The sequence below is a fragment of the Vidua macroura genome, chromosome Z (assembly GCF_024509145.1).
Source record: "Vidua macroura isolate BioBank_ID:100142 chromosome Z, ASM2450914v1, whole genome shotgun sequence".
In the NCBI taxonomy this organism is placed as follows: Eukaryota; Metazoa; Chordata; class Aves; order Passeriformes; family Viduidae; genus Vidua; species Vidua macroura.
In genome coordinates this window covers 1281303-1298107 of record NC_071611.1, presented here as the reverse complement: position 1 = coordinate 1298107, position 16805 = coordinate 1281303, and the positions used below count along the sequence as shown (strand labels likewise).

General features: G+C 39.1%; 1 protein-coding gene across 9 annotated transcripts in view; it reads right to left on the bottom strand.

Annotated features, from left to right (window-relative positions):
- The window catches only part of DYM (dymeclin), a 211894-nt gene that overhangs the window by 194543 nt on the left and 546 nt on the right, over window positions 1–16805 (bottom strand). For 6 of the 9 annotated variants that reach the window (XM_054002973.1, XM_054002979.1, XM_054002978.1 and 3 more), the window contains exon 2: window positions 6097–6275. In XM_054002973.1, coding sequence (XP_053858948.1) covers window positions 6097–6236 — 140 coding nt within the window. In that variant the 5' untranslated portion in view covers window positions 6237–6275. Of the gene's footprint in view, window positions 1–6096; window positions 6276–7214; window positions 7300–10604; window positions 10678–11213; window positions 11258–16805 lie in introns of those variants that run through there. The other 3 variants (XM_054002976.1, XM_054002975.1, XM_054002974.1) reach the window with 3 other exon arrangements.

Genomic DNA, 16805 nt, shown 5'->3' with positions numbered 1-16805 from the left:
GCTCTGCTGAGCAGCAGCAGGAGAAACCCAGGCACTCCGGTAACATCCAGGAAGCTCTGCCCTGGACAAAACACCTCTATGGGAACTAGTCACATGCATGTGGAACAAACTCTGAGGGTAGTAGGGCCCTTGCACAGGTTGCCCACAGGAGCTGTGGCTGCCCCTGGATCCCTGGAAGTGTCCAGGGCCAGGTTGGACAGGGCTTGGAGCAGCCTGGGATAGTGGAAGGTGTCCTTGCCCACGGCAGGGGGTGTGGAATGGGATGATTTTTAAGATCCCTTCCAACTCAAACTGTTCTGGGCTTCTGTGACACCAGCTTCAATCCACGGGCCTTTAACAGCACGATCACAGTGACCTAGGTGAGTTTGCACATGTACTTCAACTGGCACAACCTGCACTGAACCACCTCGCTTCCACAGAGCAGTACATATTTACATATTCACCAGTTCTACTGTTTTCCAAGAAATGAACAAAAGGTACCACCTGATGTGGGGATTCAAACAGGCTGTGAACATATGGGGCAAACAGAATAGATTCAAAACGGAATATTCTTAACTATACAGATTTTACTGGCTCACTTGGATACAAGCAAATTTTTGAGGTGCATGGTTGCTTCCCACATACTTAAGGAAAAAATTCAGGCTTCACAGGAGTTTCTCTCTCATCCTGTTTTCTGATGGCCAGCATTTTCAAAGTACTTAATTAAAGAAAGAAATTATTTTATTTGCTTTTCTTTTATGTAGAGGCTAAGTCCACAGACTTCAGCAAAACTGAAATTAATAATAGTGAAATTTGCTTCCTTGACAGCACAGCCATGTTTAAAGAATATTGGTTTGTCTTTGTTTATTTTAAAGGTATCCAAACAAGAGAGGTTTTACAGTGGTAGTGATTATTTTCTGCAACATCTTAACACCATGTAGTAAGAATGTTTTGCACACCAATTGTCACTAAAAACTGCTCTAGACACAGGCAGTATCTGTGTGACTGCAGCTATCACACATCAGTGGTGAAAGTAAAGAGCAATAAAGGATAATCATTATTTCTTTGGGATTTAATCACTTTGTGTTTGCAATCACTCATCACAGTCCAAAGAGTTTCTTCATCAGGAAGTTCGTTTTCTGTAAGAAAACCTCTTTTCAGTAGAGATGGGAAAGAATAGCAAATTGAGCAGTCTATTAATCAATAAAATTTCATCATTTTCATTGACTGCAGATTTTTATTTCTGGCTTCTTACTACTCAAAAGTAGGATCCTGCAGTCAGCAGGATGGTTTTGTAAAAAACATTACTTCCAAAAAGAAAAGGAAGGGAGAAAAAGAAAAAAGGGGGGAAAAAACCAAAACAGTGGCATTATAAATAGGATTATTTTTAAATGGTTCAATTCAGCTGCCTTACTTTAAATCTACTAACAATCAGTCTTCAGCAAAACCATAATTATTAAGACAGTGAAGGTTGTTTCCTGACAGCAGCTAATTTTGAAGACTGTGGGTTTATCCGCTTTTCTTTTAACAGCACCACAGTAGAAGATGTTTCAAAGTTGCAGTGGCTTCTCTTAAAGTATCTCCACATAACAAGAGAAAGCATTCTGCCTAAAAGCTGCAAATACAAACATACTCACATCACAACTCCTGCCCTTAGTATGGTAAGAAAAAGAACGAAACCAAAGCAGACTAGTACCCCTCTAAAAAAGAAGAGGGGAGGGGGAAACAAAACAAGCAGCTTTCCTGACAGTTTTTTCCTTATAGTAAGGCCTTTTTCCTTTGCCATTGAACACAAAACAGAAAAACCAGCCCATTTACTAAATTCATACTGTGGGAATGCTGATTTTAATGGACTAGTCGGAGGACAGATATCAAAGAATATAAGGCAGCATATGATTTATTGTACCATTTTTAAAAAGTACCATGTTAAGGCAACATAAAAGCTTCCTGTCTTTATGTCTTTCCATTAAAGGCCCATGCGCATTATTCTTGAACCACCAACTCATTAATAACTCTGGGGAAGGAACAAAGCAGAACAGTAAATATTAAGCACATGATTTTCAGCAAGTTCTGCTTTAGTTAAATTTAAGTTTTCCATCAGAAAATGATTGTAACTTATACCACCACTAAGGAGGAGGTTGCATTCTTGGTAGCAAATCACAGAAAAGTCAGACAAACACAAAGTCTGCCTAGACTGAGAGGTAACACTCCAAAGCAAACCTCATAGCTCTTAATCCTGACAGTAACTAAAAAAATCATCCAGAAAAGCTGTATTTAATTTTTCCAATAACCAAACACTATTGGATTGATAGGGTAGTCACCTAAAGTATAGAAGTGGCAGATTTATACAATTCTAATTCAGGTCCCACAAGTCCATTCTGTGCAACAAATAAGGACCCGTGAAGGAAAAAAAAAAAAAAAACCATGAACATGCAGGAGTGTGAAATTAGAGTAGCAAGTACTTCCTAATGGCTGAAACCAGAAATGTCCCAGTAGACACTTCAACAGTACCTGCTTAGCATGCGCGATCTGCTTTATGAAGACGATATCACAACAAACCATTTACAGTGAAAAGCATGAGGCAACCTAAAAGTAAACTGCTGGAAGCTGTTCCTTGGACTGTCATTTATGTTTGTACCACTCATCTGCTCCCACTCCCAGACGGTGAGAGGCCCTGGTGGCCTTCTTCACGTGCCAGATACACAGGCTGGCTCTGGCTGTTACTATTCACTCATGCCAGAGGAGTCGCAGGCAGCGAGCAGGGATTCACCAGCAGCTCATTTCTGATTACTGACAGCTGACAGTCCCTCTTAATATTTGCCTAATTATTAAGAAAATCAACAGTATGAGAGGAAGATCAAGCAGCCCAGAAAGGCAAAATATTAGGCTCCTTGCAGCCAGCTCTGCTTTGACCACACTCTCCTGTTCATTTTTGGATGGCAAAGCAGGTTTAAGCAATCCTACCTTTTAGCTCAACAGGCTGCTGTGCCCCAAAAATCAATCCCTCATCATGCCAGAACTGTTTTGTGGGGCCAAGCTATGAATCATTGTAGGGAATTATCTTGGCTGAAAAAATAAACACTTCTGCTGTGTTTTCCAGATAGATTAGCTCCTAATTAAACCTACAGAAGAACAATATAAACACTGGAAGAGACAGTGAAAGGGCAAGAGCATTTTGCATCAATGTTGCTGACAGAGATACAGCAACTTTGCAGTCGGCAGCACTGATATTTGACAAACTATTCCATAGAGAAAACTACCTTGTGTTCTTCACAGAAACAGACCAAAAAGTCAACAGGACTGAAAAAATAAAACCCAGTAAAGAAGGCATGGCTGAGGAAATGAGCAACGCTAAACAATTTCACATGGAACCAGAAAAAGAGAGATTAACACATTCAGTCGAGTAGAGGTCAGAAAAAAAAACAAAAAAAAGAGAACCACAAAGATGAGACACAGATAAAAGGAGGAAGAGATCAACCAAAATGAATGGGGAAAGAAAGAAAAGCAAAACAAGGACAAATAAAGAAATACAAAGTGCCAAGACACACAAAGCATAAGAAAATGAAGACAGCAGATCACAGAAAGTGGTGCTGTTCTAAGATCTGATATCATGTCTTCATGTTTCTCAAAGTAACAAGACAGTATTTCCCCATCTCTCAAGCCAAGGCACAAAGACTACTGTTCCACAGAAGATCCAGCTCTGTTTGACACCTGGGATCTACCGTATCTGGACTAACTTGAAACAGCTTCTGTAAAGCAAAGCACTAGTGACAAGTTCCTAACGAGAAAAAGCATACATGGAAAAGTGTTAAAAACCCCACAAACTTTCTTACATACACAGATTCAGATTTCCTTTGGAATCCTTCCCTGCAGATACTGTTTCCTTGCTATGGCCAATGCTTCTTGATGACAAGGGAAATTTGTTGGGCATCTGTGAAAGGAGTAAATCTACCCCAGCCCCACCACCTCCCCACTTTGCTGGTTTTTGCTTGGATAATTTGGGTTTGGCTGATTGCTTTTCCTACCAAGATGAACTTTTCTAACATGTTCTCTTCTAATGCTTTTCTCTGCCTCCTCCCCTATGGTACTGACATATGTAGAACAGAATTATGTCCAGAGTAGCACCCAAAGAAGACAGCCCTCTTCTCCCTGGGGATCACATCAGTCCCATCTTTGCAAAAACTTCAGGAAACAAAATCTTTTACTCTGAAGTATCACCAACTGTCTCCAGAAAAAAAACAACATAAAACATTTATACAGCTCCCAACAACAGTTCCAAACAGTCACTAGTTTTTCAGCAGACAACCAGAAGAAGCGAATTTAAAAGAGAAGAAAACTACAAAATTCTGTCCTGTACAACAGGTGAAAACTGGCTCCCTTCCACAAATCACAAACAAGCATCTTGCTCCTGGCACTTAAGCCTCATTAAAAAAAGAGCTAACTTGGTAATCTGGAAGATTTCAATCTCAGAAATTGACATTGACCTCCATTGTTCCATTCCTGCAGGCAAGGTTATCTGATATAGACAAATGCTGAGGGTGCTGTGCAGCCAACATAGTCCGATTTCACTTGCCAGTGGTTGTCTCAGGTAGATGAAACTAAATGGGAAATTTCTGTTTCCTTCCAATAGTAAGCTGCAGAAAAGATATCTCTAAAGAAAAGATATCTCTAAAAATATTTCTTCTCACAGGCAAGAGCACCATCTGGTGTTCAGCTAATTAAAGCTTTCAACCTGCATTTGGATCATTTTATTGTACTGCTTGTCTTTTTAATTATGTTTCTAGCTTGAGGTTTTTTTGTTTGGTTAGGTTTTGGCTTTGTTGATTTGGGGTTTTTTTTAGCAAATTTACTCTGCACTGGATCTGGATTTCATGAAACAGGCATTAAAAAATGCAAAATAAGCTAACAAAAACTCCTTAACTTTCATGGGGGAATGAAGAAAAATAAAATAACCAAAATAAATTGGTGGGGTTTTATATGTAATTATTATTAACCCAAACAACAGAGTATTATATAAGTTCTTAGAATACTGTCAATCTTATTAGTCATGGGTAGGCTGTAAATAATTCTTGTCTTCAGGGATCTTAGAGGAAACACAACTGCTCGTTCACACACTCCCAATTCCGTATTGCCCTCTACCAGCATTACAGCCCTCCAAAACACTCTCCCTTCTTCCTAACCTCTAGCTATTCTCTCCAGGCAGAAGCCAAAATACTTCCTCCTCCTCACTCTTTACAAAAATAGCACCTGGTAAATGCTTCCCAGTTATTTACCTTAACCATTTTCCATTCTAGTTGCCTAAACTTTCACTTACAGAGAAGCACCAGTTTTATGCTGAAAACTGTAAAAACAGTTTAAGTAACACCTGAAGGTATCAATATCATATTGTTCTTGTAAGACTGATAATCAACACACATGCCAAGGAATTTAGCAATGGAGTTGGGTTAATAGAAGTTACAAGAACTTAAATTCTCTACTTCTGGAGATGTGCTATGGATCTTCTAAAAAATACTGATTTTATTTATACTCACACCGCTTTCTGGAATGAAAAAGCAATCAAAGCTTGAATTGTAAGTATTTAGAAAATATTTTTATGGACAATACACACCAAATTTCTTTTTAAGATGCAAAGAGGGTGAAAAAATGCCATACAGACTAAGCAATTCAAAAGCTGAAAAAAAAGCCATACAGACTAAGCAACTCAAAAGCTAACTTACAATTAAATCATGCAAGAAGTACAATTCACTCTAAATTGAGAGGAAACATCAAATACTGGAATCTTCAGCAAATCCAGTCATCCCAAAGGCTATACCAAAGGAAAAGAAAGCTTCCTAAAACAACAAGGAAAAAAGGTTCCCCCAACACTACAGACCCTATTTCTGATCTTTACCAGGAGAATTAATAGCAATTACAGCTATTATGAAGAAGAAAGAAACCCACAGGAATGGAAGAGGTGGTGGAAAATGCTTCCAAACTTAGAAACAACAACCTATTTTACACAGGCATTTATTCCTCTGCTACCTAAAACAGGAATAATTAACATAACCACTCATTTGCTTTCAGACTGGTCACTTCTATAAACATATTATCAAAGCCAGCTCTTCAACACCCTCTTACCTGTTTGTTGGAGTGGTGAAGCTAAAAGACAGAAGCTGATTCCAGAACGGGTCATTCTCAGAGATGGGCTCTGATCCCGACAGTTTCTGTAAGTACTCATTTTCTGGAAGCTCACTGATGCTGCTGCTATTTGCTCCCATCTTCTTTATTTGGCAGATGTTTTTTCTAAATTTTCATTTCTTTGAGGAAAAAAAAGAAGAAAGAAATATTTTAACTCCTTTGCACAAACAACGAATATGCAGATCATGCATTAGCCACCAGTAAAGCTTCAAATCACCTCCTTGAAGAATTACTGAGATGTAGGAATCAGGTGCATAGGAATATATTAGAAAGATTTCCTTTCAACAAACTTTGGACTATAACATCTTTGGTCAAGAAAGATAAAAGTTTTTGTGTTATTCCTTCAGTCATCATCTCACTTGTGTTTTAATAAATTATACTCAGCAAGAACACTGCTTCACTGTTATATCAGTGACAAGGCTGCTAGCAGTGGGGAAAACTACACAGAATTCACAATTTTAATGGAGGTGTCAAGCTGACATACTATTCAGAAATATATTTTCGAACTGAACATGCACAGATAGAAAATTACTACTTCTGTAAAGATGCAGCTAATTCCTGCGTGCCACCAACAATCTATACCTTTAAAGTTCTGGCCTTTCCAAAGTAAGCATAGCTCTTATCATGCTTTTATGAAGTAAGCAAAGGTACTACTGACCATACGTGAATCTCCTGACCTCTGTAAAATAATGTGGTTCCTTCCAGGCAACTACTTCAATGGGGAAAAGCCATAAAATGAACACATCAGAAATTCAACTGCTTTTTGATGGAACACTACAGAAGCTGGCGCTCCAAACCTTTTACTGTATGTGTTGTACTTGATCTGTATGAAAAATGAGAAGCTTTAAATTCTTCATGCTGCTTCTCATCTTTATAAAGAATTTAATTAACTAAGAGAACCACCACAATGCTATCGACTACGTGCCAGGTATGATCCCAAACTTCTACCTTTTGGGACAAAATAACCACGACTGATTGGTTTAAAAGTTTGTATGAAAAAAGGCATCACCGTCAAGATAAAAGTGTTGTGCAACATGTACTGTAACCTAAATACTCACTCCTGAGCTGGCATAAGACATAAGAACAGAACAGCTGTATCAGAAGATGTAAGCTACTACTCAGCAGCAACTTTTCCCTTGGTTTCTAAAAAGATACAGATGCGAAGTGTCAGATACAAGATATCAGATACAAGAATCAGGACTGTACTGATACTATACTGATACTCTTAAACTCATCAACTTCGCAGAAGCAACTACTTCCAGAAAAGACACTTCTAAGAGCAATTAATATTAAAAAAGAACTGTGTAAATATGAAGAAAGGTTATTAAAAACAAACAGTAGATGCAACAAAAAGCTGCAAAAATAGCAGCCATTGTGGAAGTTTTCTGAAGAATTCATATTTGAGATTTAGAGCAACTGCAAAGTACCCAAATACGTCAGAAATAACAAAGGGCCAGCACAGTCATACAGCAGAGGAGACTCTACAGGCAGGGACACCTTGAAATGGACCAGGTTACTCTAAGCCCCATCCAACCTGACATGTTTGCAACACATTCAACTACCAACTACTGCAAAAGCCAACAATGATGCTGCTGGCCCTGGACCTATATTTTGACACAAGTCCCATCCCTGTGCCTTTAAATTACTTAAAGGCCCTACATTTATACCTTTATTTATTGGAGAAAAAACAAGTCTAGTCTCTGTCTGCTTCAAGTTCCCATTCTCTGCTCATGTTTTCCAGCTCACTTGCTCCAAGACAAACAACTAACAGTGAAGAGAACCAAGAGGCAGCTGTAGCCCTGCCTTCAAATGCCTCCACCTTCACCTGGAACTCTTGAGTTCTCCATGCCAGAGCACTGGCAGTACCCAAAACCTTTAGCCTGTTCTCCTAGGATGAGTCACCCGATTCTCTATTTACAAGCTACTCTTACAGCTCACTGCAGCTCCCAAAGCCCCCACGTTTAAACCACTTTCCCAGAAATATGACGGCAACTGGAACAGGTTTCAAGTTAATTCTTGAAAAGGAGTCATGCTTGCTTTCCAGATTTCCTACGGCATGCCAGCAGGTTCAATACCATTAAGACAAAATCCAAAACAAAGAGGGCTTTAACAGCAAGTCTTAGCAAAATTTTATTGTCTGTTTTCAGAGCCAGTATCAAATCAAATCACAGTGCCCAAAAAGGTGCCCAGTTCCATAGCCACACTCCCAAGCAACATGACAGCTGTGGAGCCCCTTGTGAGCCCTCCTGCCCTAATACCCAGCTGGCTCCCTCCAAAGTGCAGAGAACATTTTCCATTCCACAAACCTTCCCCAAAGCAACAGAAAAATAAGGCACTGGCTGATTATTTTCTCCTCTAAATGAAATAAATACCAAGCCATCCAAATATCAAAATAATCCTGCTTGCTTGAGCTTTAAACACCTGACAGTAGTTTGTAGATAAGGAGACTTGGCAAGCTTTGACTTCCACTCATTCAAGAGCCAAAACATCTTGGAGCAATCAAACAAACATACATATTTTTTTCTCTCTCTTACAGCCCAGGTCGTTTCTTTCCTCTCCTAAGTACATCACGCTCACTACACCCCTCTGAAGTAAAAATCTCAGCAAGTTCTACTGATCCTTCCTGTGGATGACTACACTTACAGACACACAAAGCTAACTCCTTCCATCAGGAACTTGTGTTATCCCAAAGCTTGAGGAAGTGCTGTGCAATGACTTCATGATGCAGCCTGAGCACCTTCAGTTCCCACAGTCTGAACCACAGGCCCTGCTTTACATAACCAAGACATTTCTGAGGAACTACAGACATCAAGTGACCCAGGAAACAAGTCTCTACTTCAGAGGTCATGAATATCCTAGAGAAAAAATGTCTAAAAATAATTCAAATAGGAAAAAAAAATCAACATTTAATTTCCAGGCATTTTAACAATAATAACAGATTAACCCCAATGCTTTAACTTAGTTGATTACATGCTAGCCATGAACTCAAACACATTTCCAATTCAGCTGCTACTAAATAATATTAAATTAAATGGCAGTCACCACCTTAAATCATTTGCAAACACGCTATCAAATATTTCTTTAAGAAATTTTTTTTCAGCCTTTAGCTGGAAAGGTCACTCAAATAAAACATGTAACCACTTAAATGTCCACACTGTTTTTGAATAAGAGGCACTGCCTCTGTGCCTGCATGCTGGTTAAGACAGTAGAGGTTCAACTCACTGGAAAATATAAAAGGTTCATCAGTACTTGGAACAGATTCACAACAGTATGATTTAAGCAGTATTTAAAACATCTATTTATTTATCCATTATTTTTCCTGCACTTGAATTTCATAACAGCCCTCACTGCACAGAAAGGCTGCTCCAGGGGATCCCAAAGAAACTGCAAGAAACAAAGTTAAACAGCTTCTGCTTCCTCACATGCTGAAGTGGGACAGCCCCAACAAACACCAAATCACAGGAAATTCCCTTTCACTCCAGGAAATTCAGTCCTTACTCTAGCAGTAAATTACCAATGAAATCTGATTGCCTTTTCCTTGAAATACACTAAATAAATAAATATGCATGGTTCATTAAAATACGATTTTGCAAAAAGCCAATCTACTTATTTGCCAGCCCAACCCCCTAAAAAAAAAAAAGCACCAAAAGCCAGACACAACTTATTAGCAACTCATTTAGTTTAACTCAGTATTATTACACCCCCAAAGAATCATAGCCTGGTCTGCAAGTGTCATTCTCCATTAAATACAGCATCTGTTTAGTCCGAGAACTTGGCTCCATGATCCAGCAGTAGAGGCTTTAGAGCAACACAAGGGAGTTTTTTTGCACATCAGGACTCATTCCAATCTCAAATTGCTAGGGGTAGCTAAATCCCAAGTTTACTGTTTCTATTAGAAGATTTTAGTATTAATTATTAACAAGGCTCACAAAACTATAATTTTTCCTCTGAAAGAAAGTTAAAAGCAATTCAGCAATACATAGATGCCATGTTTGAGCTCCTAAGTGTAACTCAAGGTACAGATGTGTACTGTTGAACTTGGGAAAAATTTGTCATCTTCTATATATCTTCTATTATAAAAGGTTTAGACAAGTAATTCGAGCTCCTTTCAGGATTATATCTCCTACTGGTCTCACAACTTAATTGCTAATGCTGGAATTTTATCTGTCCAGTACAGCCAGCTGGCCCCTTCCAAAACTACGCTTGCCATGATCATCTGGCTTAGTCTGCAGACATCTTGAATAAACTAGATTACCTATAGCTGTGGGATTTTTTTAAAATAACTGCTTTAAAGTGTAAGAATTTGAGATGGTCATGCACACGATTTTACAGTGCCATCTGAGATCTGGTCACTAGATTGAGTCTTTAACACAACTACATGAAAATACTGAAAACATTTTAAAACCTAACAAAAATTTAATTTCTATACACAGCAGGACTTTGGTTACCTTCATAGTTAGCAGCTTTATGAACTAAAGCAAATGGACATTGTTTTCTTTTCAAGCAAAGGAGCCACAATCACTGTAAAGATGAGAACACGAGATGTAATGCTGCTCATTCAATGTTACCAAAGCACTGCACTGAGGTTTTTGGCTGATTCCTATTTGTATCCAAGAAAAGCAGATTTCGGACCATCTTTCACCCATGAGGCATTAAAGCATCCCACAAAATCCTAAGCTAAATCTTGCCACAGAGGTATGAGACTACTGCAATATATTTACATATAATTCTCCATACAACAGAAAACACAGAAGTTAGATTAACAGTATGTATTGTTCAACTCCAATACTTGAATTTTACTGTCCACACGATATATTTTAATTCTGACTACTCACTCGTGTTACAGCAATATTTCACAGATCCACAGAATGGTTTGTTTTGGAAGGGACCTTTAAAGGCCATCCCATTCCACCCCTTCCATGGCCAGCGACACCTTCCACTATGCCTGGTTGCTCCAAGTCTCATCCAACCTGGCCTGGAACACTTCCACAGATGGGGCAGCCACAATTTCTCTGAGCAACTTTGTAGCTTTCCAGGCACATTAAGTGTTTATTTACCTGAGCTGCTTGGGGAATTGTTTTGGGGAAGTTTTGATGCTGTTAAAAAGTCTGAAAAAAAAAAAAAAAAACAAGAAATGAGATTCTATCTTTCTAAAAGACAAAAAGCAGTTATGCAAATACTTCATTCATACTTGGAGATCACTCACTAATTTTCATACAAAGAGGTCCAAAACTGTAAGAATTTTGGTTTTACTAATTAAATTGGTAAGATTTTGCTAAGCAAAACTAATGATGCAGACATACCTGGCAATAACAATTCATGCCAATAAAAGGGATCTTCAAAAAAAAAAAATCTTTACAATCCTCAGACTTTAGGATTTTTTGCCATTTTAAACCAGAAAAGAGCATTGGAATAGCCTTTGTTTTTGATGCATGTTAATGAGCCAGAATATTCCAGCTATTAATGCTTAGCAATCTTCAACAGTATCAAACCACTATTAAAAATTCACCTTTTCTGATACACCAGTTAGCTACAACCAAGCAGCCTGGGAGATTTCAGAATGGAATAAACACATCCTTCATGACCAATTAGAAAAGCTTCCTACTGTTTTTAAATTAACAAGTTACACAGGAACGACTGTTTCTGCTCACTTTATACTGATTTGTAATTTTCCCCCCCTTCTCTACTGCCTTTTTGGCAATCACTCCTTTCTTCAGTTCCCTTTACCCACCCCTTTTACTTTTCCATGCTGAAAAAGATACATACCAAATCCCCTCCCCCCAGAAAAAAAAAACACCAAAACCACAAAAAACACAGTTTTATGAGAAGCAGCAGACAGGCAAGCTGCTTTTGTGAAAAACACAAAATAAGTGCTCTTTTAGAGAACCTGGTTGACCATGATGGGGTCCATCTTTGAAGCTGGGGCGTCAATACCATTCTCATAGCTTTTTTAATAATCCTCTCTTTCTCCTCTACCCACTATTTTTCAGACGCTGCCAAGTTTGATGGCTACTGTCAGGGATCATGATACAACCCTCTAACCTATCTTTGCAGTAGCCCAGCACACTAACTATTCACCAGGTACCAAAGTGTCTTCCTGTAGACCTCAGCCCATCAGGACAGAAGCATTTTTGGATGGCAGTAAGAAATGCAACAGAATTATGAAGTGGTCCCCACAATGCCTAAGAACAAGAACAATACCAAAAAAAAAAAAAAAAAAAACCATCTTGAGGTCTTTAGGCAGCTCTCAACATAAATTATCTGACTTGCTCACTGTTTACTCAGCTGGATGAACAAACACAGCATCTCTTTCGGTTCTCCTGCTCTGTTCTAGTGCCTTCCCCTACCACAGCAAGAACCTGAATTGAGAAGCAGTGAAGTGACATCAGAATGGTCCTTCTGGGTTCCACTGAAGCCTGAAGAGTCTTGCACATAGCAGAAGTGATCAAACTCAATAGATTTACTGCAGGCAAAGAAGGCCTCTCACAGGGAAGGCAAGCAGCTGAAAAAATGAGTGACGATGCTGTGTTTTCTGCTCCAGTTCCTTTTCCACAACATTTTCGTGGGAGTCAGTCATCAATAAAAGCCTAATTCTGAAGAGCACAATCTGCTTCCTTCATGTCCCACCTACGGGACAGTTGTTCTACTCACAGCTGAAGAAGGGATTTCTCATAACCTTCATGGTGAGGCAGAGTATTTCAAGCAGAAAAATTCAGATGTGAGTGAGCCCAGATGTCGTGGTGCTTCCCCAGACTGCTCAACAAGGGATGCTATTGTCTTTGACAGCTCACCCTACACAGTTTGTCTAATTTTAATAAAGTGTTCTAAAAGAAGATGACAGAAAAATGAAAACCTAAATTCTATAAATGAGACTGAGATGTACTGATCGTGTTTCTCAGCACCATCTCAGAAAACTAACGTATTTTCATACACTCTATAATCTCTAACCTCCAGGTTACTGGTGATCCACTCTGCTAATTTCTGATCACCAAATCTAATAATTTTGTTAAGCAGATGCCCACTTACTAATCTCAGAATACCTTACTTCAAGTGAACTACTAGTCACCTTCACAGGTCGCCTTCAAAGCCATGTCCTGAACTGGATCTACTGAGGAGGATAAAAACACCTTGCTCAAGTTGCTTTTCTCTAAAGTTACAAGAGATCAAAAATAATTTACGCAAAAATGCCACTCCAACCTTTCACCTCGTAACAGAAAATTCTAATGCAGAGCGCTCTAGAAAATATTAAAAAGTTACATGATAGCCTCGAACACCAAAAAGCAAATACAGGCTTGTGGCAAACTAGACCCCAAAATTATCATATTTCCACACAACACATATTGGCCTTTCCATTAGCACATACCCATTAGTGACACAGCTAATCTAAATGAAGCTTTTTGTCCTCTATCCCCTCAGTCACCATGTTCTGTCAGGGCAAGCCTCTTGAGGAAGGTACATGCCAAACCTCTTGAGGAAGCTTTTGCTGAATCCTGCATGTGAAATGTCTTTCTGTTAAGAAGTTCAGAGAGCTCCTATTCAACTTTTACAGGTAAATAAGCATTTAGAGCCTTTAAGGACTTCTTTGTCCAATTTACAAACAAAGCAATTTATGCAACAAAACATATCTCTAGTCCATTAATACAAAATCCCACAAGATCAATTAGAGAGTCCTCAATTTTGTTCATTTTTAGTGCAGGCAGTCACAGTCCCATACTAAAACATGATACTTGAAGCCAAATCTCCCTGAAGGTTCAAAAGCCTCTCTATATATAAAATTTAGCAAGAGTTAACAAAATTTAAAGATACAAAAACTATAAAGATCACTTTTCTGTTGAAACTCCTACACAATAAGTTATGAAATAAATACTGCACCAAGCCTACCTATCTGAGAGCAGAATGACAGCACCAATTTTACAAAAACATCCTGTCACAGAGGGGAGGAGAGGTTGTGTGGAGGCAATTATGAAAAAATTTAATTACGAAGAAAGGTACCTCTATCCTTGCTCTTACATTCCAACACCCCAAGAAAAGGTCAGCACTCAAACACAGCTAGTGTTTTTTTGGAGTACATGCAGAAATAAATTCTTTAATCCAATTAGTAAACACTGTGAGAAGGGAAGAAGGCTGGGTCAAGCACACCTTGTAATTTCTGGGTAAAACACCTGTTACAAAACTATTACAGGTAAGTAACGCATTTTTCAAAAGTTTCAAGAAGTGAAAATTCAAATACTATCTCCACTCTCTGCAGTGGGCAGGTATTTCTGTACAGGTTTTGTTTGCTCTCACCAGTAAGATTCCTGCTCCCAGCCAGGACAGGTGTGCTGGAACTATAAAATGTGAACAACAAACTGAACTTTAAACAAGAATATCAAAGGACTATGGAGCTTAAAAATAAAGACAAATCAAGAATGTACACAACCCATACTGAGAGCTGCCTTCACAGATTAAGGACAGAAGCACATCAGAACCAACATTGCTGGTTTGACATTATCTTCTTCCAGTGGCCAAAAAGAAACTTTTATTACTACTAATACAGCAATGGTTTTCAAAAACAGTTTTACACCAACTCCCTGATCATCTATGATAGATTATAGTGCTGGAAATTTTCTTCAATATGACAATGCTTTGATGACTTTGTCCCTTTCCTCTGTTTTTTTTTTTTTAAACCCTCAGTATACCTACCTAAAAATCAATTTATAGTAATTCATTGTTTCTACCATAATTGAAATGGACAGGTGGGTTGGATATGACACAAGTCAGACTAAACGTAGGTTGATGTAGTAAATCAAGTAACTTCTATATGGAAGGGATGTTAAGATTACTGTTACACACAAGTATTTCCTCCCTATTTCACTATCAGATGCAAGTAACACCTGCCTAAAGGCCAAAGTGATGTTTCAACAAGATAATTCAAATACCATTTAAGCTTCAAAGAGATGTTCAGATGTTCATTAAAAGGCCTGCATTTGTTTCAATATTGGTGTTTCGCTATATATAAAAGTTTATACAACTATTTTGGTATCTATGCTCTTCCACAGTTTGGGCATTAACCCTATTTTTGCAACAGGATTATTTGTCTCTGCTTTTAAAGTTTCTCACAGCTGAAGATCCAACTACAGCATAAAAAAGGATGTTATGCAGAAAGAAAAATCTGCTCTGTATGTGTAATAATTTTGTATTATATTACACATCATGATTTATATTACCTATCTTCAGGATCTCCTGCAAATTCAGTTATACTTGCCAGGGTGTGGGATTACTTCAAGATGCAATAGACTTTCCACTCTAGAGAATACACTTTGAAAAATACTGCTAAAATCATTCATTGTCTAGTGTGACATCAGTTCAGCAGCCACCAAACAGGATTTCTTGCTTTTAGTGACTTTTGTCAGTCATTAGCATGTTAAAAACATCTTAAGGTCTTAAAAACAGAGAATGTCAGAAAATGCCAGAGGGCAGATTTGTATTAGATAATGGGTAGGAATTTCTGGCTGGGAGGGTGGGCAGGCCCTGGCACAGGGTGCCCAGAGCAGCTGTGGCTGCCCCTGCATCCCTGGAAGTGTGCCAGATGAGGCTGGACAGGGCTTGGAGCAGCCTGGGACAGTGGAAGGTGTCCCTGCCCATGGCAGGGGGTGGAACAGGATGATCCTTAATGTCCTTTCCCACCCAAACCAGTCTGGGATTCTATGATCTCCGAATCTTCCTCTCAATCTGATAAAATCACTGGCAGGAAGCACCAGATCCATCTGAGTTTAGCAGTAACTTGCTACAAGTACTTTTTTTTTACTGATTTAGCAGGAAATACGATGGATTAGAAGCTCTGCTAGTAAAACATCAGCACGGGACTGTAAGAGGAGGAGCTGAGGGATGCTCCAGCCAGGTGACAGTGCTGAGCTGGGTCCATCATTCCCCGCGCTGTCCACGGGCCTCTGCTGATGCAGCAGCAGCGGAAAGAGAAAACAGCCCATGGAAATGACAGCAGGAGGCCCTCCCAAGCTCCCGGCAATCTAAGGAGAAACGGCGGTTTCCTAGTCGACCCAGCTGGAGCACCTCGAACGTCTGTCAGTTGGGAATTGACACAATGTGGGATTACACAACCCTGCGTTGGGACACTGGACCCAACCACCCGGGAGCCTCTTTCCACTCCCCTGCACTCCAAAAGTGATCCAGGATGGAAATATCAACAACTTACTTCTGCAAATACCCACAATGATTAGAACTGCAGCCCAGCACGTTATCCCACGGCACAGGAGAGGGAAAAAATTAGATTATGGCCCCATGAACTCCCTGAGCTCTCCAGCACAGGAGATTAAAAAGAATAAATAAATAAACAAACAGTGCTTGGCATGAAGGCATACGAGGTAACACAAAGCCTGGCAACTAAGGTGAGATACCAATTCAAATTTAAACTAAAATATGCCTCACTTTTGATAAATATGATCATTCATAAGTATGAATACTGTGTGGTAGGAGTGAGAAGGCAGAGTGAGCCCCAGGAGATCTGAGATGCTGCAGAGGAATAGAAAAGCCTCTGCTTCTCAAGAGCCAGATGGAAAAACCAATCAATTTATCATCTAGCCATGAAAAATAAATATCATTAAGAGCACATAAGAAAAATACAGGTATAAATCTCTGGCTTTCCAGTCCTG